The 27,156-nt window shown below is 36.0% G+C and overlaps 1 protein-coding gene across 2 annotated transcripts; it reads right to left on the reverse strand.

Annotated features, from left to right (window-relative positions):
* parga (poly (ADP-ribose) glycohydrolase a) lies at nt 1–27,156 on the reverse strand. 2 transcript variants are annotated; one of them, XM_028006478.1, is made up of 18 exons: nt 27,048–27,156; nt 26,352–26,403; nt 24,313–24,954; nt 24,090–24,213; nt 22,778–22,900; nt 22,573–22,653; nt 22,017–22,091; nt 17,784–17,876; nt 16,288–16,442; nt 12,595–12,674; nt 12,448–12,508; nt 12,253–12,328; nt 8,992–9,139; nt 5,946–6,024; nt 5,699–5,807; nt 5,412–5,517; nt 3,520–3,648; nt 1–2,400 (listed from the first exon to the last, which is right to left on the reverse strand). In XM_028006478.1, the coding sequence occupies exons 2-18, from the start codon at nt 26,366–26,368 to the stop codon at nt 2,228–2,230; spliced, it is 2,271 nt and encodes a 756-aa protein (XP_027862279.1). In that variant the 5' UTR covers nt 26,369–26,403; nt 27,048–27,156; the 3' UTR covers nt 1–2,227. The 2 variants fall into 2 exon arrangements, with proteins under 2 accessions (XP_027862279.1, XP_027862278.1); XM_028006477.1 differs by having other exon boundaries at nt 26,932–27,108.

Here is a 27,156-nt window from a genome sequence, read left to right on the forward strand (position 1 = left end):
TTTGTGGCATTTTATTAACAATGTTTGATGACAAAAAGAGAGGTGCCTCAGGGAAACATTACAGGCATGTCGTTAAATAGGATTCCGTTCAGAATGATCACTATACAGGAGCGAACTAAGCCACCTATTTAACTTTTTGAGTATTGCAAAAAGACAACTTTTTCTAAAAGTCTAATTATGGGAATAAACATTTTTTAAGAAAAGGTTTAAAACTGCAACTCTATAAATTATGACGACTCATTTATTAAAATGGCCTGGCACATTCAATCCCAATTTGGTGTCTGAATCTTTTTAATCACCGTAGCTGGCTTATCAAAAATATCTGGTGCAGGTAAACAAGGGTTACAGTAGCCCCCAATTGCTGAATCTGCCCAGCCAAATTGATTTAGTACATGAGACCACAGCTCATTTGGTCAATGCAGAGCACAGTACAAAGAGTCAAGGAGACACAGATAATGTGTAATCCAGTTACCTCAGCCAAGCCTACACACCATTTATGAAGGTCTGCGTCATGAGGTTATGTAGAAACCCTTATTCTTCTAATAAAACCGCGCTAAAGCTGAATGAGTTCTTTTTCTGAGAACAGTAGGTATACTGTACGTCCTATCTGGGAAAAAAAAAAGTGGTAACATCCCCAATGATTCATTTATTTATTTGACTCTTTTTAAATCTTTCTACTTGTTGGTGAAAGGCAACAAACTTTTCCTGAACTGATTTGGCCATTTTAACCAAGTTATTTCTAAGAAACATCAAAAGGTCATTATTTTTTAAATGTTTGTCTCAAGCACATATGATGTAACTAATGAAAACCTCCATCAGGTGTGCCTGAGATTACACCTGATTTGCAAAAGCGAGCTTTAATTAAAATTTTTCTTTAGGGCATTTAATAATTTTGAGGCTGCAGAAATTGGGGTAAAGATTCTAGTAATATTAGTTTTATTTGACTATTTAGACAGTTTTGGTTTAATTTGTTCAATGAAAAAAGAAAGTAGAGATTTTTTTTCCAAATAAACATAATTTGCCATGGAATCTACAAAAATGCCCACTTATACGTAGAGATAAATATACAGTATCTGTCCACCTATACCCAAAACTTTGTAAAAGTATTCCCAAAAACACAATTCAATTTGTGGTTTAACATGGCAATACACTAAAATGTTCATAGGCTATAAATACTTTACCACTGCCTTGCGTTTGTAAAATTATTCCGAAGAGGAAAATTACATCTTAAACACAGCTAATTTTTAAAATGTTGATTATTTGTTGTAGCTTACAAACTGTATAAATCTCAACAAAGAAACACTCCTTTATTGGGATGTTTTAATTAAGAAATGATAAAAATATTACAACCTAAAACAGCACATTTACATCCCAATTTTTTGTCTAAGCCAATCACCCAGTCAAACAAACTGTAAGAAAATACAGTAAATAATAAAATACCATACCCACATCAAACCAAAAATTGAGTAAAAACTTTGATAAAAATAATGACTTTCGTGCGTTTCATTATCTGTTCACAATCTATAAGTAAATACAGTGATAATACTATGCTTAGCACTGATTATATTTAATAACTATAAAGTTATTCAGCAATAAAGGTCAACGATGACAGTGACCATTCATTTCCTGTATATTCCATCTGAGATGATTCTAGCGGTAGTGATTATTGTTTGGACGCTTTGAAACAAGCCTTACAGACATGTGGGGTCTTACAGCCATAGATTATATAAAAGAGCAGCAGACATCAGGAGAATATGTGATAAATAAATGTTTCCCATGCATAGACTACAGTACAGCATCTCATTCTCTCTGCATTCAAGAAAACAGAGGAGACAAACTGTTCAAAAATAAAAACAATGAAATGCAAGAAAAAACCGAGGAAATTACTACAGCAATTTCCGCATTTCAACAGTGAAGCTTTACCACAATCATGCATATGATGGATATTGTAATTGGTAATTAAAGAAAAAAAAATGTGATCACACTTAAGAAAAAAAAGGCCTCAAAGAGCAACAAGAATTCACTATTGCTATTAGTTTCATAAACCTTTCACCAGACTTGGTGTCACAATACGAGGTTCCGATAATACCACCAGCAAATAGACAAAACCCTGCTTTGGTAGCTTGTGTGAGAACCACAAACCTAAAGGGAGTCTGGGTGTGTGAGCGTGTGTGTGAAAAGGTGATTCTTAGCACAAGACAAAGTTTAAGTTACAGTTCTTGGCTTGTTATTGAGGTTCTGGTGTCACATGTGACATCCTAGAATCCTGCTTAGGGTTGGACGCTGCAGAAGCGGAGACTTTTTCAAAGATGAAACTGTAGAGAGTGACGTGGGGGCGTGTTGTGCGACAGTTCTTGCACTCTTCGTTGAAGTACTGGATGAAGAGGCTGTACAGCTGTCCTGCGATGGGGAAAAGAAGAAGAAGTGCAGTGACAAAAAGCACTAGCAGGTTGAGAGGCAAAGAACAAGAGAGACTGTAACTAGCAGGAAAAAAAATGAAATTGTGTTTTGGATCATTTATAAATCTCACACAGACACACGTATAGAATGAGCTGTTTTTTCTGCACACAGCTCCACTTTAGGAAATGGATGGCTGGAGGGGAATTTCTCTGAAAGGCTTCAATAAATGTCAGCAAAAAAAAAAAAAAAAAAGAAAGAAGAAAAGCGGGGAGTAGAGAGCCGATGCTGGGGTTAGTTCAGGCAGTAATCCACTCTTTGTCCAGCCTGAATGGATGAGCTGTGACAATAGCTACAGTCTAAGACTAAACTTGTGTGTTCTGTTATATGCATATAGACGATTGTGTGGAATGGAAAATCTCTCAGTCGATTGCTAACAGTGGCTGTTGTATAGTGTGGGTTCCAAAACATTTCACATGTCAAAATACCACACTTTTCTAATTTAACGTTTCAAAAATTTCTGAAAATTAAAGTAAAATTCACAGGCATTCAGGATTGAGAAAAAAAATATTAGAGGAAAAAAAGAAAATATGTAAATAGATTTTATTAGGTTGTATAAAACCAAACCAATCAAAAAGATGCTCAAGATGTGGCCTTTTAAAGATAAGAAGTGCTAATTAAATATAAATAACAAAAGAAGTACTTGTTCAGAAATTTTAACTTTTTGTCAAAGACAATAGAATAAAAAAAAATAATAAAGTTGAGACACTCATTATTTTCTCCATACTTTGATTTAATTTATTGTGATAATCCAGATATGGAGGATGATAAAAGCTTAGTCCTGACAGTTCCAGATTGTTTAGGAACCTTAAAGACAACTCCAGTTTGCTACCAGAAAAAAATGTGGACAGATATTTGTCAACTAAATATTGAAGACTACCAAAAACTATAACATAATGTTAAAATAATTAACAAATGCTGAAATGAGAACTGGTCTTCTAAAATTGATTTTAGATGTGGTGAAAACTGGCCATTTAAAGGTGCACCTATTCAGCGAACAGTAATAGCCTAACTCAACTAATCATTAAGTTTCATTTATTAGGATGCACGTCTGTGTCTTACCAATTGTAACTCTTCTTTCAGTGAGGAACGTGTGCATTTCATAAACGTCTCTCATAAGCTGAGCATCTCCAAATGTGAAGTATGCAACATCTCTCCCGGCCTCGGCAGTTGCCATCAGCTGGATCAGAGCTGAAAGGTAAAGAAGTAGCATGTTAAAGGGAAACCTTAAACCAGCAACACTCACCTGGATAGGCATTAATAATTTCAGGATTAAACATTTGACCACTGAAATTTCTATCGGCGCGAGTAGTTGGTCAAACACCAAGAAAGGTGTGGCTTCGGGCAGTAGAGAAAATGAGTGACAGGAGCAATTTATATGGGAACAGTAAATAATACTTTGCTAGTAGAATAGCCTCATCAACAGCACTCAATCTTCAGGTCTTTGTAAATGAGGTTTTAAGGCTTTTAAATATTTAAAACAGCTGCTATAGTTTTCTGATTTATTATCTCACAAGACCAACAAATCATCTACTAAAAGGTTTCAAATCTCTACAACAAAATGACGGCTTAGTGTTATGTAGCTAACATATATCAAGTAAGTAATTTTTTATGTTTAATTGCAAATACAGCAATTATGTTCTAAATATACCAGCTCTAGATTGAAATATCCTTTATTCTTAATGTTGGTTGGGGTTTAGAGGCAGAAAATTCAAATGCTAATATTTGGATGGATTAAGTCCTTGGGAAATAGTTAAAGATCAGTGGATCTATTGATAGCATGCTGTAACTGAAAACTGACATCTCCAGCTTTAAATATATGCATATAAAAAAACATAAAACACAGCAAAACCATTTTAGTTGAAACACCATCCAACTAGAGAACAACATGTAATCCACTTGTGACCAGGACTAAACAGTTTATGGTTGGAAACTAAAATCCAGTCTTTTTCCTCCCATCAGTGAATGGATCAACCTAAGCTCTACCAGGTTGCAGTGACAACCTTCAGAATGAAACTTGTTAGTGAAGGAGTAAGACACTTAGGACACATAATTGATCTTTTAAAATGAGCACCAAGTAGTTGAGGTTGAAGACTTCCTTGCCGTCACCCAAACCTTACAGCTCCATATATTGTTCATTGGATTAAAGTCTGGATTCTGGCTAAGTCACACCAAAGTTATTTGACTTGCTGTCAAAAAATAAAAGGTTATGAATGATGATGGACGATCAGTGAATGCAGAAATGTCTAAAAGCACTAAAACAGTTCAGTTTCAACTGTTGCGGATCAACAGCTGAAAGAAAGTAATTTAAACTCCTAACAGAGTTGTTTTCTGTAATGTGGCATGCTAAAAATAAGTAAAAATCACAAAATTGTAATTAAAAAAAGGACACATTTTTGATGCATTTGGAAAATTGCTTTCACACATGTTCAGAACTTGAAAAAAAATCCATAGGTCAGAAAATCACCCACAAAATCTCTGATCGGTGAATAAAGTAAAAAAAAAAGGTCTGAAAAACCAACTGGCCGGTTGGATGGCCAGTGTGCACTTCCTACTTATGAACAACAACCTTCGGTATGCCTTCACAGAAATAACCGCTTTAACTTACATTGTTTCTTTCCAATAATCAATCACAATTTTAATGGGAACCATCAGTGTTTTTTGGGCAGATCAAAAACAGAAAGCAAGTAATGGGAGGGTGACACCTTGGGAAAGCTGCTAAGTGACTATCAGACATGAATCTGTTCCTGTGTCTTACTATACAGGCTGCACAGCAGTGGGATTCCTTCAGCAGGAGCCTTGATGGCTGTGACAAGCATTACAGATGCTTGTCTGTTGTGCTCATCAATCACTCTTATTAATATAATATATATTTTTTAAATGAGCAAATAGTTTTAACTACCAAATGAAAACCAGCTCTTTAACACACATATGAGCAGTTCAACTAACAATACCTTTTAGGCGTGTGTCTCCACCAAAGGCTCCACAGCCCCAGTTGCCAGTGGCTACAGCAGGGAGGTGCTTGATGTTAATGTTGCTTCGATAAAATCCGCAATATGCCTAGAAAATATGCACAGGGATTAGAAGGAAGCAACACTTTCTACAGTATATTTATTTAAAAATATGATAAACCTACAAAAAACAAATATAATGTGGAAATGAAACATGTAAAGAGATTTTCAAAGTCCACATGAATAGAATATTTTTCTTTTGAGGAAATCCAGAAATCTTTTTTCCTCACCTTGTTCAGTTCCCTGGTAATCTTCTCAGGAAGAAACTGTTCCAGGAAGTGTCTGTATTTAACAGCATCAATGGCCACAATCTCTGTACACCTTCTCTGCCAGTCATCCCTGGAAACACAGCAATGCAGAAGACAAGTGGCCATTATCCGTCTTCCTTCCTTTACATTCTAAGTGATTACAACCCACCTTCTTTGAATTGTTAAACAACTAAAATTATGACTTGTTTTAAACAAAGGTAGAAAATACCTTGGGGTCTCGTCTTTGTAGCTTTTCTGCCACTTGTAGCTCTCGGCATAACCAGAATATTTACTGTATCGTTCAGTTCCTGCAGGGAAACAAAAGCAAAGCCAAGGAACTAAAATCTGTTATTCGGTGCTCGACAGTGGGAGCACACAGTGGGCCTAAATCTGTTTTAGTGCCTTATTTCCTAAATCAGATTTAGTGCTTTCTACGCTCCCTGTGTGAGTACAAAGTATCAGCTTCTATTGGATTGTCATAAATAAACCCCCATTGATTTAATAAGTAATCTTCTTTGGAGGTTTAAAATTAAAAGCCGTTAGCCAACATAGGAAGAGATACTCCGGAATAAGGAAACCTTCTGTCAAACTAGATTCATCAAGTATGACACACATACATGTCAGCAAGATTTTAACTTTTATTTTCTACATAAATCTACCACGACAACCTTACGGTTTCTGGCTCTAAAATCCTGGTGGAACTGTTAAAGCTACTGATGTGATTCAAGACAGGAAGCTGACTCTCAATCGGAAGGTTGCATCATTCCCTGGATTTCCCAGTTGGTATATCAGCGTCCTTTAGGAAGACACTGAAGCATGCGTTTGTCTTAAAGCAGAGATATCACTGAGTAGAAAAGTAAAAAAAGTACTGCATTGCAAACTTTACACATCATGTTCTTCTTGATCTAGCTCCTGTTATTTTATATATGATATTATATAGAAAACTTTATTTTACAGTTTAAAATGTTTATAGGAATCAAAATGCACAGTTATGCAGTGCTAACTTAGACTCTCGTTCAGAAGGAACTTCAACTTTAGAGTGATCACTTATGCTTCCAGGAAGCTGTTGGTGGATCTTGTATTAATATAAAAAAACACACACACATATGAAAAACAGGTAAAATGAAAAAGTTAAGCTATTGGCCCATAGGAAGAACCTTTTAGCAGTACTATTATCTTATTTCTGGTGTCGTTTCAAATCCATTTTAAATTAATGGATGCTTAAACATCATCAGGATGCACATTGTTTTCCTGATTCTTCCCAAACTGAAACCCATCTCATGCCAAGGCATGACAGTTATTTATCTGAAATATAATTCCTTTACTTTATGAAGAAAAGAGAAACATAGTGGTCGTGGCATTGCATATACACAGAATAGGCCACCCATATCGCTTCATCCATCAAAGGAACTGACCACCTCCTTCTTCACCTTAATCAAATTTATTTTGTTGAATGTCCGTGACGGCATCCTGCCAGACAAACTTCCATCACAAGATTACATCAAGGAATCTCTACCTTCCCGTCTACAAACTCACTCACGTCAGCATTTGTATTCCATCTTTCAAGTTATCTCAAGGTAAACTTCTAAATGCTCTTAAGGAGCTCTGTTAAGGAGCTCTAGGGACAGACATAAAGACTAAAATTAGAGACAAGAGTTTAAAAGGAAACGCTGCATACGTGCATAGAATAATCTGGAGGTTTTTAATGAATATATGGCGTAATGGGTCCATTCCATTAGTGGTTGCGATGACCTGAGTTGGGCAATAAATTCCTTTCTGTCTAAATGTAATCATGTTAAGTGCAGAAGGAAAGGGGGGAGGGAAGGGAGTAATGGGAGGGAAGAAGGGGACTTATCAATGAAGGTCGCTAAGGAGAGTTTCAGAAAAAACAAGATGGCGCCTCAATGGTTTTTTGCTTAAGGGGAATGACCAAAGTGGTGCAGGAGCTTAAATCTCAGATCCATTTTAAAGTTTACACCCAGCCAATACAAAAGGGAAGCAGTGATGGAGATGCTTGCTTTTTCTCTATTTGTTATTTATTTACATTAAATGAGCTAAACATTTACTATTTAGCTCATTTAAACATTAAATGAGCTAAACAGTGGCTCAGTTGGTAGCACTGTTGCCTTGCAGCAAGAAGGGTTCGATTCCCGACCCGGGGTCTTTCTGCATGGAGTTTGCATGTTCTCCCTGTGCATGCGAGGTTCTCTCCGGGTACTCCGGCTTCCTCCCATAGTCCAAAAACATAACTGTCAGGTTAATTGGTCTCTCTAAATTCTCCTTAGGTGCGAGTGTGTGTGTGTGCATGGTTGTTTGTCATGTCTGTCTCTGTGTTGCCCTGCAACAGACTGGCGACCTGTCCAGGGTGTACCCCACCTCTTGCCAATAACGTTCGCTGGAGATAGGCACCAGCACCCCTCCCAACCCCTCTAGAGACAAGGGTGTTATAAAATGGATGGATGGATTACCTAAAGTCAAAGATAACAGAATCTGTGAGTTATACTATCTGATGTAATGTGAGCACCATGCCACCTCTTGTGGAAACAAAAGTACTTCTGTGATAAATTGATTAAATATGTTCCTAATAAATATCCCTAATGTAAAAATAAATTGGATTTTATCATGAGTAAACTAACCATTTTGTTAATTAGGCAGAAGATAAATGTGACAAGTAGACAAGTGAACACATCCCCATCTAAAGTCCTGTGTATGGTTTGGGTTCGGTCACTTTCTGCTTCCAAAGCTACATAGAAATCCCACTGGATTAATAAGAGTCAATACTATTCAGCTCCATTGATTATGTGTCAAGTTAGATTTCAAATTAAGCAATACTGAGATGCTCATTTGAGACAAATGACTAATTATTAATCAAAGTGTAAGATATAGAAAAGCACAATTTTCAGTATTTAGCAGACAGATGCATTGCTCAAGCTAAAAATGTGGCTTTGGAAAACACATTGGTTTATGCAACATGACTTCAAGTGAAGTTTTGACATGGTTTAAATGACCTGGTTTAAAATTAAAACTTATTTTCCAGTTTCAGCACAACAAAAGCGTAAAGTCAAGACACATGACTTTGCGATAAATATTGTGTCAATGCAATTTGCATTGCATTGACACAATAAATAAAGACTGATACCTCAAAACTACAAAGAAGTGTAATTATGACTTTAGACAGAGTTGTTTTAAAGTAATTCATGTCAAACCAATTAAAGTCTGAATTCTTATGATTATTTATTTTTTTATTTTTTAAAAGACTATGAGTAACCACGCACCTGTTATAATGAGGCATTCATTGAGTTCCAGAGCTTCAGTAAAGAGACGAGAAACAATGAGCTCTGGGTTGATGATGAACCGGATCTCCTCCTGGACCAGTCCATTTCCTGTGACTCCACCTCCTACATACCTGTTTGCAAAGTCAACCTAATGAGGGGGGAGGAATGGAGAGATACAGGTAAGGGGCAAAGACTGAAAAAGGAAAGCACATCCTCCTTTATTTTTAGGTTTCAACACTAAATAATCAACCATTTCAAAAAGATTGAAATCTTGTCACATTCTCCTGAACCCAATATTGTGTATCAGCTCATTAGCTTATTTTATTGCAATATTAAGGATATGAACTTAACATTTTAATATATTTTGTCATAATTATTATAAACAACAAAAGCAACAATAAAAAACTAATTATAACTTATTCCCAGTCTTTTTTGTTTTTAAGGCTCCTTTCCGATACAGCTTGCGTATAGAGGTATGTTTTTTCTATCACTAAACTTCACACAGTAACATTAAATTATATTTAAAAAGATGTATTGATTTTTATTTATGTTCTTTCGTAACCAACAGTAGTTCTGTGTTTTCAGCACTATTCAAACACAATAGCACATACTGATAAGTATTTACCAATTCTTCCCCAGGAAACTGCCTTATTTGCATCGACATAATAAACAAAGGTGCTACCTCATTCAGTAATGGGTCTAGAAATGGTAGATTTTAATTTGGCTGCAAATAAATGAAAATTATGTCCCCATTTTAAACTTAAACCAAGTTTACTTGCTAGCACACCCTAATTGAGTCCAACTTATACAGTTGCATGCAATACTATAAAATAATAAAACATATATATATTGCACTTTGGGTTGTTTATGCAATGCTGATGACAGGAACTGCTATTGTCACTCTCATTACTTGAACAAACAACTATTATTTTCCCATTAGCCGTCACCCACAGAGGAGGTTTAATACAAACAAATGTCTAAGGATGACCATTTCCTCCTTGGTGACAATCAAATTAGAAAATCAAAACAAAAACAATGCACATGAAATTGTAATAGATACAATAAATACCAATGAAATACATAAGGTACAGCTGAGCAACTGTGGAAAATCTGAACAGTAAAGCTGTGTTGAGACTAAGTATTACATTTTATCTCTAAAGGACAACATCTGACCATCCCTTGTCATTTCCAGCTAGTCAAAGGTAAATGAGTAAAACATCTTATGATCTCAGAAAAAGCCAAGTGGATACCATTTTATTTATTTCACCAATTAAATTCAACAACTGAAATAGATTGAGTAGATATGGTGGAATACATAAAGTGTGTATTTCTGGTAATTTTTATGATTATGTCCTCAAAATTCAGTTCCTCAGAAATAATAAATAAGCCTCCATCCAAAACCTTACAGAGTATCTGGGATATTGTCAAGAGAAGGATGAGAGGCAACAGATCCAAGAACGCAGACAACTTGAAGGGAGTGAATAAATCCGCCTGGACGTCTGCAACATTTCTGCACAAACTGATCGTGTCCATGCTACACAGCACTGTTGCAGTAATTCAAGTATCAAATGCATATGGTAGAGTACATGGACATACTTCACTTGTTGAACTGAATTACTGAAAATGTACAATTTTGATGAATTTATTGGGATTAAACTGAACAGAAGTAAATTGCTAAAATTAGAAAAGTTTTTCTCGTGAGAAGGTTGTAAAATGATGCAGTCATCTTAATATATTTATCTTTATTCTGAAACATCGCTTCATTATCCGATCATATAATATAGACCATTGTTAATACATAGGCCTAAATCTAAGATCAACAATTCTATGTAAAAATAATAAAAATTTCCCTCCAAAAATTCTCTCTTTGTAATCATCTGTAAAAACTTCAGGTGTAGGGAATATTTTACAGATGCTACACGTCCTTAAATCACCATCCTTGTTTGGGTGGTTTAGATAAAAGAATAATCCGTCCAATCACAGAACAGATACTTATACATGCTGTCAGAAGTGAGGGTTCTGCTCAGTGGCCCGCAGCTACGTCAATCTGTGTGACAGTAAGTGTGTTTGTATGTGCATGTTTTCCAACCAGTCACCCAACTCCTCACCTTTATCTCTGGTTCAGCTCCTGACCTCGCCCCCTCCCCCCTTCAATCTCACCCCCTGACAGGATGACAGCCTGCTCTGCCCCATCCAAACAACACACAGCCACTGTCCGGCCTGCTGAGGTAGCCGTCAATTCTCTTGCAGGACTCTTGGCCCAGTGGGTCATCCCAGTGCAATGCCTAACTCTCGTCATTTATATTTTCTCCATGTGCCATCTTCCCTCTATCCTCCCACCCAGGGGTCCTCCCCTCCACCCTTGCCTCTCTGAGCTGCTCATGTGTATACAAATACTGTCAACTGCAGTAAAATAATAAATAAATGCAATAGCAGCAAAGGAACACAGAGGAGGATAAAATCCAGTGGGGAGAAATAAATACCTAATTATAGGTCTTAAAAAATGTAGTATAATTTTTACCACTTTATTTCTTCCTTTTATGAAGCAAGAAGGCTGCTGATTATTGGTAGATGTGTAACCTTGAACAATATCAGTGCAGAAAAGGAAACAAAAAGCTCAAAACCATATAAATGGTTATAAAGACAGAAAATGGGTTAAAAATATGCAAAGACGAAAATTGTCAAATTGCTCTATAAAGACCATCTTTCCCCCTCCAAAACATTTACTTATATTGTATAAAATCCAACACAAAGTTAAAGCAAAAATTTGCCATTAATCTGGAAAACTTGGACTCCAATTATTTTCTGTTGATCAAATTCTAATGACAGCATTTTGTTGCACAACGGCTGTTTCCCTCTATTGACTCTTTTTATTTATTAGAGTTGTAATTTTTTAACATTATTTCTCCATGCTGCCACCAGAGGGATTTTTGCTGTTCCCTTTGGCATTTTCAAACATCTGGTAAGATAACAGGATGAGATTGTCCCTATGGGAAGTTGCTGTAGACTTTGACCGACCGGAAGTATGAATATCACAAGCAAAAGCGTGTTAAAATTGCAAACAACAATCTCAACTTGACTAAGTTTGCAAACTGAACAACACAAAGTTGTGTTAAAAAAGAAATAGTATGCACATAAAAGCTGAAACTTAAATTCTGCTTTAAAAATATGAAAAAGAAAGTCATCAGTGACTACAGGAAATTATTGAGTCATGTTAAATTATTCTTTGCACTGAATGCAAAGCTGCACAAGAATCCTTACCTGAAGCATCCCATATCCATCATCCTCAATTGTCCCCTTACAAGTGATATGTAGGCGCGTCAGCTGAGTCTGAGAACTTCACAGAACATTTTCGGTTACCGACTGCTACATGTGTATTTTGATGAAAAATTATACATTATTCTAATTTACCAGTCTTGAATAATAGATTTGGTTAATAATATAAGTGGTGTTTACCTTTCCCAGTCTGGTGGATTGGTAAGAGTTTGTCTTGTGAATGTAACAAGACCATTAGGTTCTTGAAAAAGACACAAAGCATAAAATGGTTCATTGACTCAATAACAAGAACAATTAGATGAAACTTAAATAATTTTTGGATCTTACGTGTTTCAGTAACTCTCCTGAAGTAACACAGCAGAGTTTTTAACTTCTCAATTTTTCTAGGGGAAGAGCCTTCAAACAACCTGAAATAAAAAAATAAACAGACATTTGACTTCAATAAAGAGCTTTACAAAGAGCTTTTTCTACATTATGATGTTAACTCAGTAATTTATTAAAAATCCATAATAATGAAAACAATTTTTTTATGTTCCGACAGAAAAGAGGAATTCACATTTTACAGAACCCTGTAAAAAAAATGTGAAAATGATTTGCTGCTTAGATTAGACGAGACCAACATCACTGCATATCGATCTGAACCTCGAAGTTCAGATTTTCAAATCTCTGTACACATCATCTATAATGCAAGCTTTCCAACAAAACAATGTCTGGTCCAGCCTAACTTCCTTAATACAGTCATACTGCCTGCCAGTGTTTTAGTTTTTGGGAAGTTAAAACTAAGGTGGAAGAACAAGTAAGGAGTAGTGGACAGAAAACTTAAATCACTACATACTAGGAAACCCTCCATTTTGGTTAATCAAATTAAGCATTTATCTTCCTCTCTAAGTGTTTTCTTTTCAGTTCAGTTAAGATTTAAAACAGAGGAATGCAATGAAATGAGATACGTATTGCACTAAAAGCCCTTCAGTGATAAAAAAAAAAAAACATTTATTAAATACAATTCAAGCATAAATGGACAACTTCAGTTCTCCCCCAAGTATAAGAAAAAGACTTGTAACATCCTAGATCGATAACAGTAAGTCTTGCACCAGGGAAAATGAGCTACAGAGACACAGTGGATGAGAAATGGGTTCAGAGTGATGTTTAAAGTGTTATTAAAAAAAAATCAAACAATGAATTAAAGGGAAGCTACAAGCCATTTGCATATATTTTCAAAGATAAAAGGCTGCCTCCACATTTTTTCCCCCAAATGTCTGCTAAATATAATTAAGTTAACATGTTTAAATAAACATTCATACCAATTTAATCAAATTACTTAATTGTAATTCTTATTCTGTTGTATAGAAACCCCCATAAAGGCTGTGTGAGTTTTATCTTTACTGATCATATACTTTTTTTCACTCAAACAATAAGAAGTGCATGGAACTTTTCTGCCTGTAAAACATGGTTCCTGTCACTTTCTTCTCAAACAGCAGAAAACACAAGTTAAAGAGTCTGCTGCCTTCTGCGTTCCCCCTCGAATACATCCATCACTTAGCAGAGGACAAACCTTGACAGTTCTGCCAAAACAGCAATCAGCAGATTGCTTGCTGCTCTGCTTGTCCAAGACGAAGAGCTACTGTAGCCAATAAGCAAAGTGACGGACACTCCCTCAATTACCAGGAGAAAGGGAGGGTCGGTAACGATCCAGAGCCCATTTTAGACTGCAGTGGTTGTCTTATTTCATCTTCTCAGAAAGACCACAGCCAACCCCCGCCCGCTCTTGTTCTGTCCTGCATTTTTGCTGCTGGCAGAAATGCTGATAAGAGGTCCAAGTGGTCCTAAAAAGCCAGCTATGTAATTGAATCAATGTTTATATTATTACAGCATTCTTGCAGATAGCACACGGAAAGATAGGACCAAAGTACAGATAGAAGCACAACATTGGAAAGGTATTATGTGGACTGAAAGAATAACATAACACTGATCACCTCTAAAGTGTAACAGCCCCACATTTGTTGGCAGCAGCTTAAGGGTTATTCAGATTAAGTAATAGTAAAATAACATAATCATTGTTTAGCTGTATTAGTCATAATTTATCTCGATAACATTTAAGATTTATCAAAAACAGCAACTCCAGTTTGTCAGGCAACAACTGGGTGTTATTACATTACTCCTTACTATCACTAACTAGAAGGAGGAGCTCCAAGAAAACAAGAAAATTGAGTTGAAGAAGTATCTGGAAAAGGTATTGTTATAATGAGGCATTTACTGACCAAACTGAGACAAAGCAGGTAGCAAAATCTCACTATTTTTCTGTGCCCTTACCCATATAGTGTAAAAAAAAATCTCATCAACTGTAATTCTGCAGTTGTTATGGATGTGTTAAAACTAAACACTAACGTTAAGGGGCCGTATGAACAACGAGATTGGTTTTCTGGGAAAAAAGGGAAAAAAAATATTTTTTATTTTAAGTAACAGAAGAAAGGTATTTTTATACTTTGAGAAATGTCTAAAAAGACCCTGTTAAGTTTTTAGAAAGAGTTTAATGATTCACTTCAAAGAACAAGACAAAGCAGAATACAGAGTTCATGAATGATAAAATTTGAGAAACTTTAAAGAAAACTAAGAATACCCATTTTTAGGTTTTACAAATCACAACCACAAAAAGCAATTAATCAGTAAATAGCAAGGGACTACTTTCTTTTTTACTTCAAAATAAAAGTAGCTCTCTCGTGCAAAGTATTATTATACCCAACCAGCTTTCAAGTGTTTCAGGAACCCCTGATCATCCATGAAACCTTGAAAAAAAAAAAAAAAAAACACCTTAGAAATGTGGACCGTGAATGCTGATATTAGCGTTGTGGACATCTGTGCTACTACAACATATTTTGCACTGATATGGTATTTTAGGCTTGAATAGCTGCGGTGATAGGCCAACTCCTCTTAGCACAACTTGTACACAGCAGGTTTTGCGGATGTTGATTGTACATCAGATTTACGGACATATCAGAAATGTAATAAAAAGGTTCCAACTCATGACATTTGTAAAAAAACAAAGATTAATTGCATTTAAAATTTTGAACGCGTTAAAATAAAATAAATAAATTTATAACAATTAAAGTTACTAAATAAGATAAATCTTAGAGCTTTTGTCCTGATTTTTCTATCATCTCTTTCGTCTTGGTAAAATCTAAATAATTTCAAATATGTATCTGCCTGGGTTATGGATATTATTTAGCTTGAAGGATTTACATTCATCAACACTCGCATCTAAAATTCAGATAAACCTCAAAATTATATAAAGTCAGAGAAAACCAGGTAAGTGTGTACTTTAAAACGGTCAAGACAAAGTGTTTCAGTTAGCCCTCATGTTTTTCTTTTGTCTTCAATAGACCATTTACTGTTGAACTGATTGAAAGAAGAAAAAAAACACCAATTTATAAAACACACCTACTACAATCTTCATCCCACATAGAGCACATAACAGAAACAGGGGGAAAAAAGATAGATCTCAGCCCACAGCCTAAAATCATTTCTAGTGATAGATGAAGTTATGTCAAGGACAGCAAAACTAAGTTTGACCAAAGAAAAAAAACAATCAGTTTACTGATCTTCTATCAGTAAACTGACCTGCAAGTTGACATTCTGAATGGAAAGTAATGAATCCAGAGGTCAACAAATAGAATTAGTCAAACTGAGTAAAAATCACAATGATTTCTATTTGACTTGTTTTCAAGGCAGTAGCTCCCCCTGATGGAAATAATGTTATCTTGAATGGAAGGAATACAATGAAAACATCGCCTTTAGGCAACATATTCCTCACACTTTCATTAATAATGGTCAAAGCCTTTAATTAAAATGACAGTTTACACTTAGCAACGGACAACACAAACCGATACCTCCTCTCTCCTGTTTAAAAAAAATTCAACAAGGCATTTATTTTCGTGATATGTCTGAATTAGGGATTCCCACTACTGCTTACAATACTGTGAGTGCTGTGTTTGAAGAATCATGTCTCCATCAGTGTTTGTTTACCTGTAGAAGTTGATCTCAGGATAGTTGCAGTACTCCGACTTGCGGGAGTTGCGTCGAGGGAATGTGCAGAAGAAGGCGTTGGCCAAAAGACAGGCTATTTGCTCCTGAGACAGAGTCAGGGAATGGTTCATACCTGACTTAAGTAAAGGAATTGGCTGGAGGGAGACAAAAACAGAACACAAACACACAATTTATAAGCATAATAAGACTAGAGGCTGATGTCAATGCAACCAGACAAAAACTGGAAGACTAAATACCATCCAATCAAAAGTGAATCCTGAAAATAGATACAAGGTTTTGTGGCTGCAGTAGTGCAGGTTGGAGGGCTGGTGAGTTCAGAAAATTAGTTTAGCAGGAGATAAGGAGGGCTCCATTAGTTAAATGGGTGGTAGTAATTAAGGTTCCGGTTTTGTTGCTCTCCCTCAGGTTCGTTCAGTCAGACACATGGGGCCCATCAATCTTTACTGATTAGGGCTAAAGAGCCTCCCAAGGCCGCCAAGTAGGCAGATCGATACCACCTCTAATCACACACCCATAAACATTACCTTTTTAAACCCAATACTACAGACAATCTTTATACTTTCCAACTTTACTGTCTTATTAACAGTGGTGAACAGTTGACTTGCTTGGAAAACCACAGGAGAGGTTTTTCCTCTCCTTTCCGAGTGGGAGTTGAATTCAGTTAATTGAATTAACTGAAGACTCTGTAATAGATAATGCAATTACAAAAATACCAATCTTGTAATAATTCCTGTATTGCTATAATGGATGACAGAGTCTGAAAACAAAGACAAATGAAGATGACCTTTAGACGGACCTCTAAGAAGGACCAGCTGTGTGTACCAGGAATTTAAAAGAAGTCTGTGGACTTTAATGGTCAGTGTATTAGGCCCGGTTAGACTAAATGTATTTCTCAATGAAAGGAATCCCTGGTGCAGAATGTTAATTTCAGCAATGAAAAAATGACAAATGGTCAACAAACATATGACATGTATTAATCCGTTTAATCATAAAAAGGCTTGATGCAGGGATTTAAAGTTAACAATTTCGTTAAACTATGACTTTAAAAAAAACACTTAAAATGATCTAAGCTGGATGCATTTATGGATAATATAGATCAATCATTAAATGAAAAGCAATTGTTGGATCCCCTTCCAATATAAAAAATAATCTTTTGCACAAATCTCTCTTGAGACAACATTAGCTAATCTAATATTATATTAGATTAGCTAATCTAACAAATATGTACCTAAAGTTTGTAAAACTAAGTTACTCAATTGTTTTCTTTCTTACCTCTTACTATAGGTAACCTGACTCAGGCACATGATTTAATCTAAGACAAGACCTTCAAATTTAAAAACATAATGCAACACAAAATATTCTGAGTGAAATAAGTACATAAGAAAATATAATGTTTGTATATTAAGAGTATTAAAGAAAAAAAAAAAAAAATCAGTCTGCAATGCCATAAAGAATTAAGAGAGAAAAATGCTTACCATTGTGCAGAGGCGAGGTGCACTAAGTGCGAGCTCGACCATATTAGGTAGAATGCCCTCAAACAGCTGTTGCACCTCACAATGCTCAAGATACTGAAATAAAGCCAAAATATAGAAGTGGCGTCAATTTTTATCAGTCTGATATATTCAAGGAACCTCCAGTATTTACCTAGAAATCGTTACATTTACTAACAGTCCAATTTTAATAAAAGGTTTTCTCAAACAAAGGTTTATAAGATGAGTATGAACCTGCAAGAATAATAAAGCAAATAATTAGTAAAAAAAAAAATTCCATAAGTATTGCATAAATTGATATTTTTATTTCATGCTAGTGTTAAGATACCCGTTTATTTAATTTACCCTTTACGTTGGAATAATTTACCATTTGATTTCTTTACACCATTTTTCCCCAACCTGCTTTGCTATAATTTCCCCTCCTTTTTCAGATTTTAAATGCCTAAAATGATTTTGCCTTATAGCATTATATCAAAGATAGACCATTTTTAAACACGTATTTATTTTAAATTTGCTTTCAAATTTATTTATTTAGATCGCTCTCCTATTTTTTTCCCCTTCTGCTTTATTTTCACATGCATAATTAATTTACTTTTTTTTTTTTATTTCATTTTCTGGATTTCACTTCCCCCCACTCTCTCTGCTGGACTTAAGAAACGACAGGACCAGTCATACTGTTCTGGTCCATGTGGTCTTCCAAAACGTTGATGTTAGACCTCTTGGACATCAAACAGTCCCAACGTTTTAAAAGGAGAAAAAAAAAATAAATATATATATATATATATATATATATATACATATATGCTGCTGAGCCACTCGCAGCACAGAACGCATTTACAGAGGAAACTATCAATCAGAAAATGAGCCCGCCATGACCGAGGCACCATACTTCAGCTGCAGCTTACCTCAGCATCCATGGGCAATTCCCTCTAAAATAAACATCCAGGTTTTCCATCATACACCCAGATTTACAACACAATCATTTATGAGTGTATTGGCTTCGAATGTCACCGTCATCAATCACTTGCCTTATTCTATCAAGGTAAGCAGGGGAGCTAGCACTGATTAAATGGACCTTCTGGAGCAAATGCAAATGACCAATTGTGGGGAGAGTGGCAGGCTGGTTGATTTTCAAGAGGAAGGCTTCTGCGGTTGACTTAGCGAGGAGCATTTATATGGCTGCAGAGCAGGTCTGACTAAACGCTGTCAGAAGTAATGAGCTGGCAGACATCATAAAATGCTCCTGTGGGACTAATAGATGGTAGGTGGTGATGCAGCAGGATGATGGCAGAAAGGGGAGAGAACTGCATTTAATCAGCTAAAGCAGCATGGTACCATATGGTTAGGCAAACCATGCGATTTCCATATTTAAATGTCTTAAAGTATCTCCAACAAGTCCTAGTAATTAGAGATTTCGGGTTAATGGTGATTTTATCTTCTGGTTAAAAGGTAAATGTAATTTTGTGAGGGAAAAAAAAATACACAAGTATTGGTTTGTTTAAAGTAAAAATGGTTTCACAAACAAACAGCACAGAAAACACAAACTGCTGGGTTTTTGTTTCACTGTCAGAGGTTCATTGGTAAGAGCTGCATCAGTTATATTTACTCTTGGACTGTTACCCTGCTCTGTCCTCACAAACATTCATCAGATAGTGACACGGTGACAGTTTCATTCGGCTGAGAGAGAAACACTACGACGATTTACAGACGAGCTCTAATTTGGATAACCCTTTTTTTTCGCCCTCCTATGGCTGCTACACATTGAGAGGAACGTCAATCATTGACTCAGGGGCAATGAGCCTCCACACAAAGACCCCCCTCCCCAGGAACAAAATGTTGCTCTGAATCAGGCAATCCTGAGTAAGGAGAGGAACATCAGTTTCATTTCAAATTCACGATAATCTGCTTGAAATTTAGTTGTAAGATTAACTAATAGGGTTCCCTTCACACGTTTATTACCAAATGCTCAGATTTTCAACTCAAGGATTTTAAAACAACTTTTAAAAACTACAAACAATATGAATGGATAGGTGGATTCACAGATAGGCAAAGGTATAAATGACTTTATAGCAAGGTGATAAACTGTTCAAAACAACAGCAAACCTGCAATCACTGATTAATAAAGAAAAATATATTACAGCTTAATTATATGTAGATATTAGATATAATTAACAGATATCCACATTTTTAGTATTGTACTTTTGTGCATTACATATTGAACATTGCACATTACAATGACAACATATTTAACATATGTTGTGCACAGAGAGATAGATCAATAAAAAGAAGAATGGAAGGAGGGAAAGATAGATCAACATTATATTTTCCAGGATAGAAAATAAGTCTTCAGTACAAATATGTAGCCACACTCTTGCTTCTGTGTCCAAGGTTATTCAGGTCTAGACTGAATAACTAGACTCACTCTATATTAGGTGCCTAAGAACCCTGATGTGAGAAATGTGTCTGTTCTTCATAACAGTAGGTATAAGATTATGTTCAGAAATTATGTTGGTATAAGACCTAAAAAATAGACATTTCTCACAATTGACATGAAGTCACTTGTCAATCAATCCAGTGAGTTTGTCAGCAACTGACTAATCGGCGATTGGAATTTGTTCTGAAGTGAAACGCCTCTAAACTGGAAGAACTGGATCTGCTTTATCTCCGACAAGGTTGCCGAAGTTTATCATTAAAAATGTGCTGCGTTCATAGAGATTTGGTGAAAACTAACAGTGAACAAAAAAGCTGTTAAATGTTGCCAGGTGGGAACATGTACTTAATACACACCTAACCCGCAGCATTTATAAGTTGGAATAAAGTTTATTCAATTTCCAAAACCCAATCAGGGCCTGGAAGTATGTAAAATATGGATTCAAGTTTGTACATTATCAACATCACAAAGAATTGCTTTTACAACAATACAGATAACTTACAAAAAGCACAAGCATTCATGCAAGTAAATAATATATTTGACTATGTCATTATTTTTTTTAAAAGCCATCAACAGACATTGCCTTTTGAGGATCTGTTTCTAGAAAGTTTTGAGATAAAACTATCATGTTTCATACCTTGAGTACTCTTCATTGAAACATGGAGGAATACTGAAGCTAAAACAACAAAGTGTAAACAGTAACGAGGATTTTGTGCCACCACAGTGTTTCCTGCAGGGTAATACAATAAATTAATGTCCTATAAAAGGTCCACATTTAAAGTGATCGGACAGAAAGACATGCTGATCATAGAGGACAGGAAGGCAAGTGTCTTGTCTCCCTCTTTAGTGTCTTTACAGATTAAATGGGACATTTTAATTACATTGAATTAAGCCATAAGAGGCTTAGGTTGCTATTGACCCAATGAGTCTTCTTCCAAAAATTATTTCCCACAAGAGGGAAAAGGAAAATGGTCTGAGTAATTAATTATGAGAGAAATAAATGTACCTTTTTCTAGTGAAATTACAGAGCAGTCTTAGCAGTCATATTTAATTAACTTCAACAACTTGACCAGCATATTTACAAAGAAAAACGTTGATGATTAGATATCAATGTATATGCTAAAGCTTGCTTTCTTCTTAACTTTAGGGAGAATTACACTTGATATGTGTCAAAGAATATTCCTTAAAAATGCAAATAGCTCAACACAAAACATCTCAGAAATCAGTGCATTTCAAAGAAAATACAGTTCCCACCAAAACAAATGCTTTGGTTTTGTTTGATAGTAATATTAATATTTGTTTGCATACTTAGAGTGAACTGAGGATAGAAAGTGAGAAAAGGAAAGAGAGAAAATTAAGATAAGCCATTGCTCTTGTTTATATGCAACAGCTGCTGATGCTTTGATCTGCACTCGTCTGTGCTAACTGTAAGGTGCTCCCAGGAGCCTCTCAGGCACCTGATGGGGATGATGAGCAGCAGCATGTGTGCAGTCAAACGAATTAAAGCAGACTTTCTTCACAAGCAACTCTAAACTGTAATATGCCATTAGCTTGTTTCTTTTTCTACAATAAACTAAAGATAACATCATAGTGGCTTAAAAACTGATTACTAAAAAAAGAATGACATGTTCATTACTGTTTTTAATTAATATTTTAAATAACTTATAAAAACAAAAGCTCAAAGTTTTGCAACTTTCACATATATGAAAGAAAAAATAATTGGCATACTGCATTGACTATATATTTCTTATTTACTTTGTAAAACAATCATGTTCAGAACTGCTTACCTCTGTGCAAAAAAGGTTCAAGGCAGTGAAGTCCCACTTCTTTGCATGGGCCGTGTTGTACCTCAGTATTGCATCCTGAGGAAGAGAAGGGAAGCTATTTATTTTCAGAAAATTGACAAGTTAAGGTTGGCCGTCATTGATCTTAGATCAAAAATTCAAATGTCTCAGGCTAGCACTGTGTGTGAGAAGTTTTATAGCAACCTGAAGAATAAGAGTTGCAGACTCTGCCACCATGTGGTTGTTTGTGGTATATGTTTAGACATTCATAAAATGTTTTAAAAGAGCTAAACTAAAACCTAAGAGAAGAAACTCTACAGATTAGGCTTTTTCTAATGTTTTTAGAAAAAGTCAATGGCATTTCTTCTCTTTGGTTCTGAACATCAGTTAAGAAGTTTTTTTAAACTGTTTAAATAAGCAACAAAACAAAACATTTTTTAAAGACATTCATACAGAAGAAAGTTGATGAAATGAATTAATCAACATTTGAATTGCTTAGTTTAACAACAATGAGCTGAAATTATGACTGACTAAACACACAAGTCTAAAGCACTCTTACCCTGACATCCAGACAACTTTTGAATCCTCTGTGTAAGGCAGTATGGATCAGTTCCCACCGACTCTGGAAACCACTTCCATCCTTTATAGTTATTATTAAAGAAAAACATAATACTTGTCATACAACAGTGAGATCTTTTAGACCAATCACGTGATTTAAAGGGAGGCTATGGTAAACATAAAGCATGAAATTATAATTAATATACCTCAGTCTCCAAAGGAAACAGATTTTTTTCAGAGCAGGGCATCTTAACAGACAAATCATCCCACACATCTCTGAACTTGGAGGGGTATGGGATGGGGACTTCTCCCTCTCTGAGGAGATCTGTCTGTAACAGGAAAGGCAACAAATCCCATCTTTAGCACCTCTTCTGCTTTATGATCTTGTTCCATGTAACCACATGGAACAATAAAATTATTGTCCGAAGCAAACTCGAACAATTAACACAAACAAATAAACAAACATAAGTGATTCAATAATGACATGACTTGTAAAAAAAGAAAAGAAAAACATTTAAGACCAAAGATAACATAAACCAAACTAACCATCATCGTCATTAAAAACCAGTATTGAGTCATACAGATTGTTTCTGAGATAATAGGTTGCTATTCAGGGAATTACTGTGATAGTATGAAATGTATCCAAAAAGTCTTCTACTACTACTAGAAAAAACACAGCGAACCATTAGTGGTATTAAACCAATGTGGAAGCAACAGAGAACAGCAAAACCAAAAAGTGGTAGAGCTAAAATCACAGAGCGAAGTTAGCAAACGCTGAGGCTCACAGTGAACAGAAGCCACCAACTTTCTACAAAGTCAGAAGCTACAGGTAAGAAGATTTATTAACAGATGGATGAGCAGATACAACATTTGACAATAATAAACACAATCTGCAATTGCAATGCTCTAATTTTCTTTTTACATATTTACCCAGACCTGGAATCTGCATAAATCAATCATGCTTTTCCACAAAATGGAAAAGTGTTATTTTTGCTTAAATTCTATGAGAAGATAATTATTGCCAGGATCGTCACTAATTATAACTCAGTTTCTAACAGAAATAACTTTATTATCATGGTCTGTGAAATTATTACAGTTGATAAATGATAAAGTGTGATGTTTAACACCACAGTAGTCAGTTTTCATGCAATAACATGCACCGTTGTCTAGTTTGGCTGGCCTGGATGTTGATGGAACGGCTTTCTTGTAGCCTGATCTACAAGAACATCCAGAGTTCCTGTGGGACAGGCAGTAGAGGATAGGCAGAGAATCTTTACTGACAAGACACCCTGAGGGAATCTCAGAGAATGGCTCAGCTCAGCCCAGTGCCGTCTACTTCATTTTCTCTCTCATGCTGTCTGTATCTCTACATCTAAAAGAGAACGTTTCACAGCTTCTTGCCACTAATTAAAACAGAAGATATTCCAAGTGAGTCATGCTCACTTGGAATATCTTGGTGAGAATAAATTCTTCTTTTTTTTTTTTTACTACTAAATAAAAAAGTGGTTGTTAACTCACCCTAACTGTGACAGTATGATTCGGCGTTGCTTTTAGGTGAGACAGAGGTGGAGCGCATTGAGGTCTTCTGTTGAGCTCATCTATGGGAGTCCCGAGCCATGCTTTGTCCAAGTTACACTGAAAACTGAAAATCACAGGTCAGTGAGAATGGAGTTAAGTAAATACCACTGTCTGAACAGTCTTTTCTTTCTAAAACACCAACCACCATATAAAGAAGTTGTACCTTTTACTAATCGCAGCTGGCTGGCTCTCAATTAAGTCCTGACTCATATCAGACGAGCCGCTGCACTCCCCCATCTCCGCATCTTTTTCTTCGGTGCTTGTGGTGACAGGACAGACTTTTTCCTGAGTCAAACTTCCAGAGTCGGAATCTTTCACAACCTGCTGAGATTTTAAACCCGGATCCTTTGCAGAGTCCTCCGCACAGCCAACCGGACCATCACAACAATCTGATAGACTGTTGACTACAGTGTCGCACAGTGGACTGTCAGGACTCAGCATTTCCACATCATTGGGTATGCCAGAAATTTTCGTGGGACTGTTACTAAGACAACGGGTGAGTTTTGCATTTGACGGGTGTGCAGCAACGCAGGATGTTTTAACTGGGTGAAGACCGGGTGAACTGGCTCGCCTCAATTTCTGTCCATTGCTGTTGTGAGTTTGGTCACTTCTGCTTTCTGAAGTACCCGATTCATCCCCTAAACCTGCAGACACACAGTCTGCTGAATTTAGACAAGCCAGGCCATCGTGTGTGTTCTCTGATGGTATGTGGTCTTTAGTTTGATCGGACGTTTGAAGCTCTCCTTTTGCATCCGTTTGTTGAACATCGCTCTTTATGTCTTCTGGCCTGGGGTCATCAGTCGAACTGTAGAAGAAAAGGGAAAATAAGGAACTCAACAAAAGAGCTGCTCTCTTTAAAGCACTTTTCCAATGGCAATACTGTGCCTCTCAAAAGTATTCATACCACTTAAAAGTTTTAAATGTTATCACAATACAACTACAAATTTCAAGATATTTTATTAGGACATAATGTGATGAAACATCATCCATAGCTGAAGTTAAGGGAAAGGACAAAGTTTTCTAAAGTTTTAACAAAACCAAATTTGAAATATCTAGAAGGTAAAGAACTCATTCTCCTTTTGTCTGAAACTACTGGACAAAAATGAGTAAAGCCAATTCTCTTCTGAAGTAATCCACTTAGTAAATAGAGAACACCTTCTTGTAATTTAATCTTACAAGATTAAATTACAATTTACATAAGCATCACACTTACAAGATTAAATTACAAGAAGGGGGTTCTCAACAGAAGTTCTCTTTTATCTTTTTAACACTTGGAAACATCATCCATAGCTGAAGTTTAGGGGAAAGGACAAAGTTTTCTAAAGTTTCAACAAAGCCAAATTTGAAATATCTAGAACAGGGGTCTCAAACTCCAGTCCTCGAGGGCCGCAGTCCTGCAACTTTTAGATGTGCCTCTGCTGCACCACAGCTGAATAGAATAATTAGGTCATTAGCAAGGCTAGAAGAACTGATCTACACAAGGAGGAGGTAATTAAGCCATTTCATTCCAGTATTTTGTACCTGTGGCACATCTAAAAACTGTAGGACAGCGGCCCTTCGAGGACTGGAGTTTGAGACCCCTGATTTAGAATGTAAAGAACTCATTCTCCTTTTGTCTGAAACTACTGAACAAAAATGAGTAAAGCCAATTCTCTTCTGAAGTAATCCACTTAGTAAATAGAGAACACCTTCTAAGCATCACACTTACAAGATTAAATTACAAGAAGGGGGTTCTCAACAGGGGTTCTCTTTTTTATCTTTTTAACACTTGGCAATCCTTTAAGAAAACCTGTTAAGGTTTGGAACAAACTTGAGGCTGAGTTAGAGATTTACCTTAACAGCTAGACATTAAACATACAAGTAGAGCTACAGTAAAATGGCTTACACCAAGCATTTATTTGTTAAAGTAGACCACTCAGCAAATAGTCCAAGTATAAAACTGCGTGGGAACTGGGAACTGACAGGACTTTAGAAAAAAAATATGTTCAGGAATGCACTTTACAATTATGTATAATTTACATAAGCATCACAGTTTGTGTTTAATACACAAGTATTGAAAAAGTTCGAGATGTATGAGTGCTACTGCAGTCCTTTATCAGAAACCTGCAAAGCAAATAGCATCCATACCTGCCTAAAGCTTCTCAGAGTAGAATATAAAATAAGCATTCAATGTAAAAAAAACAAAAAACAAAAACGTTTTACCTGCTTTGATGATCCATCTCTATCAGTCGCTAACAAGTCAACGCAAACACACCTGTGAAACAAAACAGCAGAGTGAAACTACAAACTGTGCTACAATTACTACAAACCGACAAGAAGCTACTCCAAGACCTTTAAATAAGTAAAACAAGATTTGAGTTGGGTTACATGTCTCTCAAAATTTTAAGACTAACTTAGATGGACTGGCCGCCGTAATATTTCAGAACACGCAGCAGAGATATATGAAACTGCTAAATAAAGGAGAAGATCAGATAACAAACAAGCTGCCAGCGGTAAGTAGAACCACAAACTAAGATGAGCAAGCTAATTGACTAGATAATTATTCACAATCGATAAACCAGAGGAATGGGTGGTAGAGAATGTGTTTCTGAAGTTATTTGTTTTTCTCCCAGCCTGACTGTTAAAACATCTTGCAGTGCACATCCCGACCCGAGCTGTCTTTGACTGGCAGAAAGATTTAAGCGCTTTTCGATCGTCTTAGCTTCTGGAAAACAAAATATAAACACCCTGAGCAAGCTAGCGGTACTGTCTTTTTATTTTAAACAAAGAAATGTCCACTTACACCGGTGCACCTCTTAAAGGGAGATGTTCGACGACAAAGAATTACAAAATCATCTTAATACCTCTGCATGCAAACTGCATCTCTCCAAATACGACTATTTAAACATTAACTTTCACCTCGTTTCTCCAGGTGCGGTGACACCACCAAATCAAAACCGTTCTTCTTCTTGCTTGCTTTTTGGTGGCGGCTGACAAACAGCAATCTGGTGCTTTACCGCCACCACGC

Source organism: Xiphophorus couchianus, chromosome 22 (assembly GCF_001444195.1).
Source record: "Xiphophorus couchianus chromosome 22, X_couchianus-1.0, whole genome shotgun sequence".
In the NCBI taxonomy this organism is placed as follows: domain Eukaryota; kingdom Metazoa; phylum Chordata; class Actinopteri; order Cyprinodontiformes; family Poeciliidae; genus Xiphophorus; species Xiphophorus couchianus.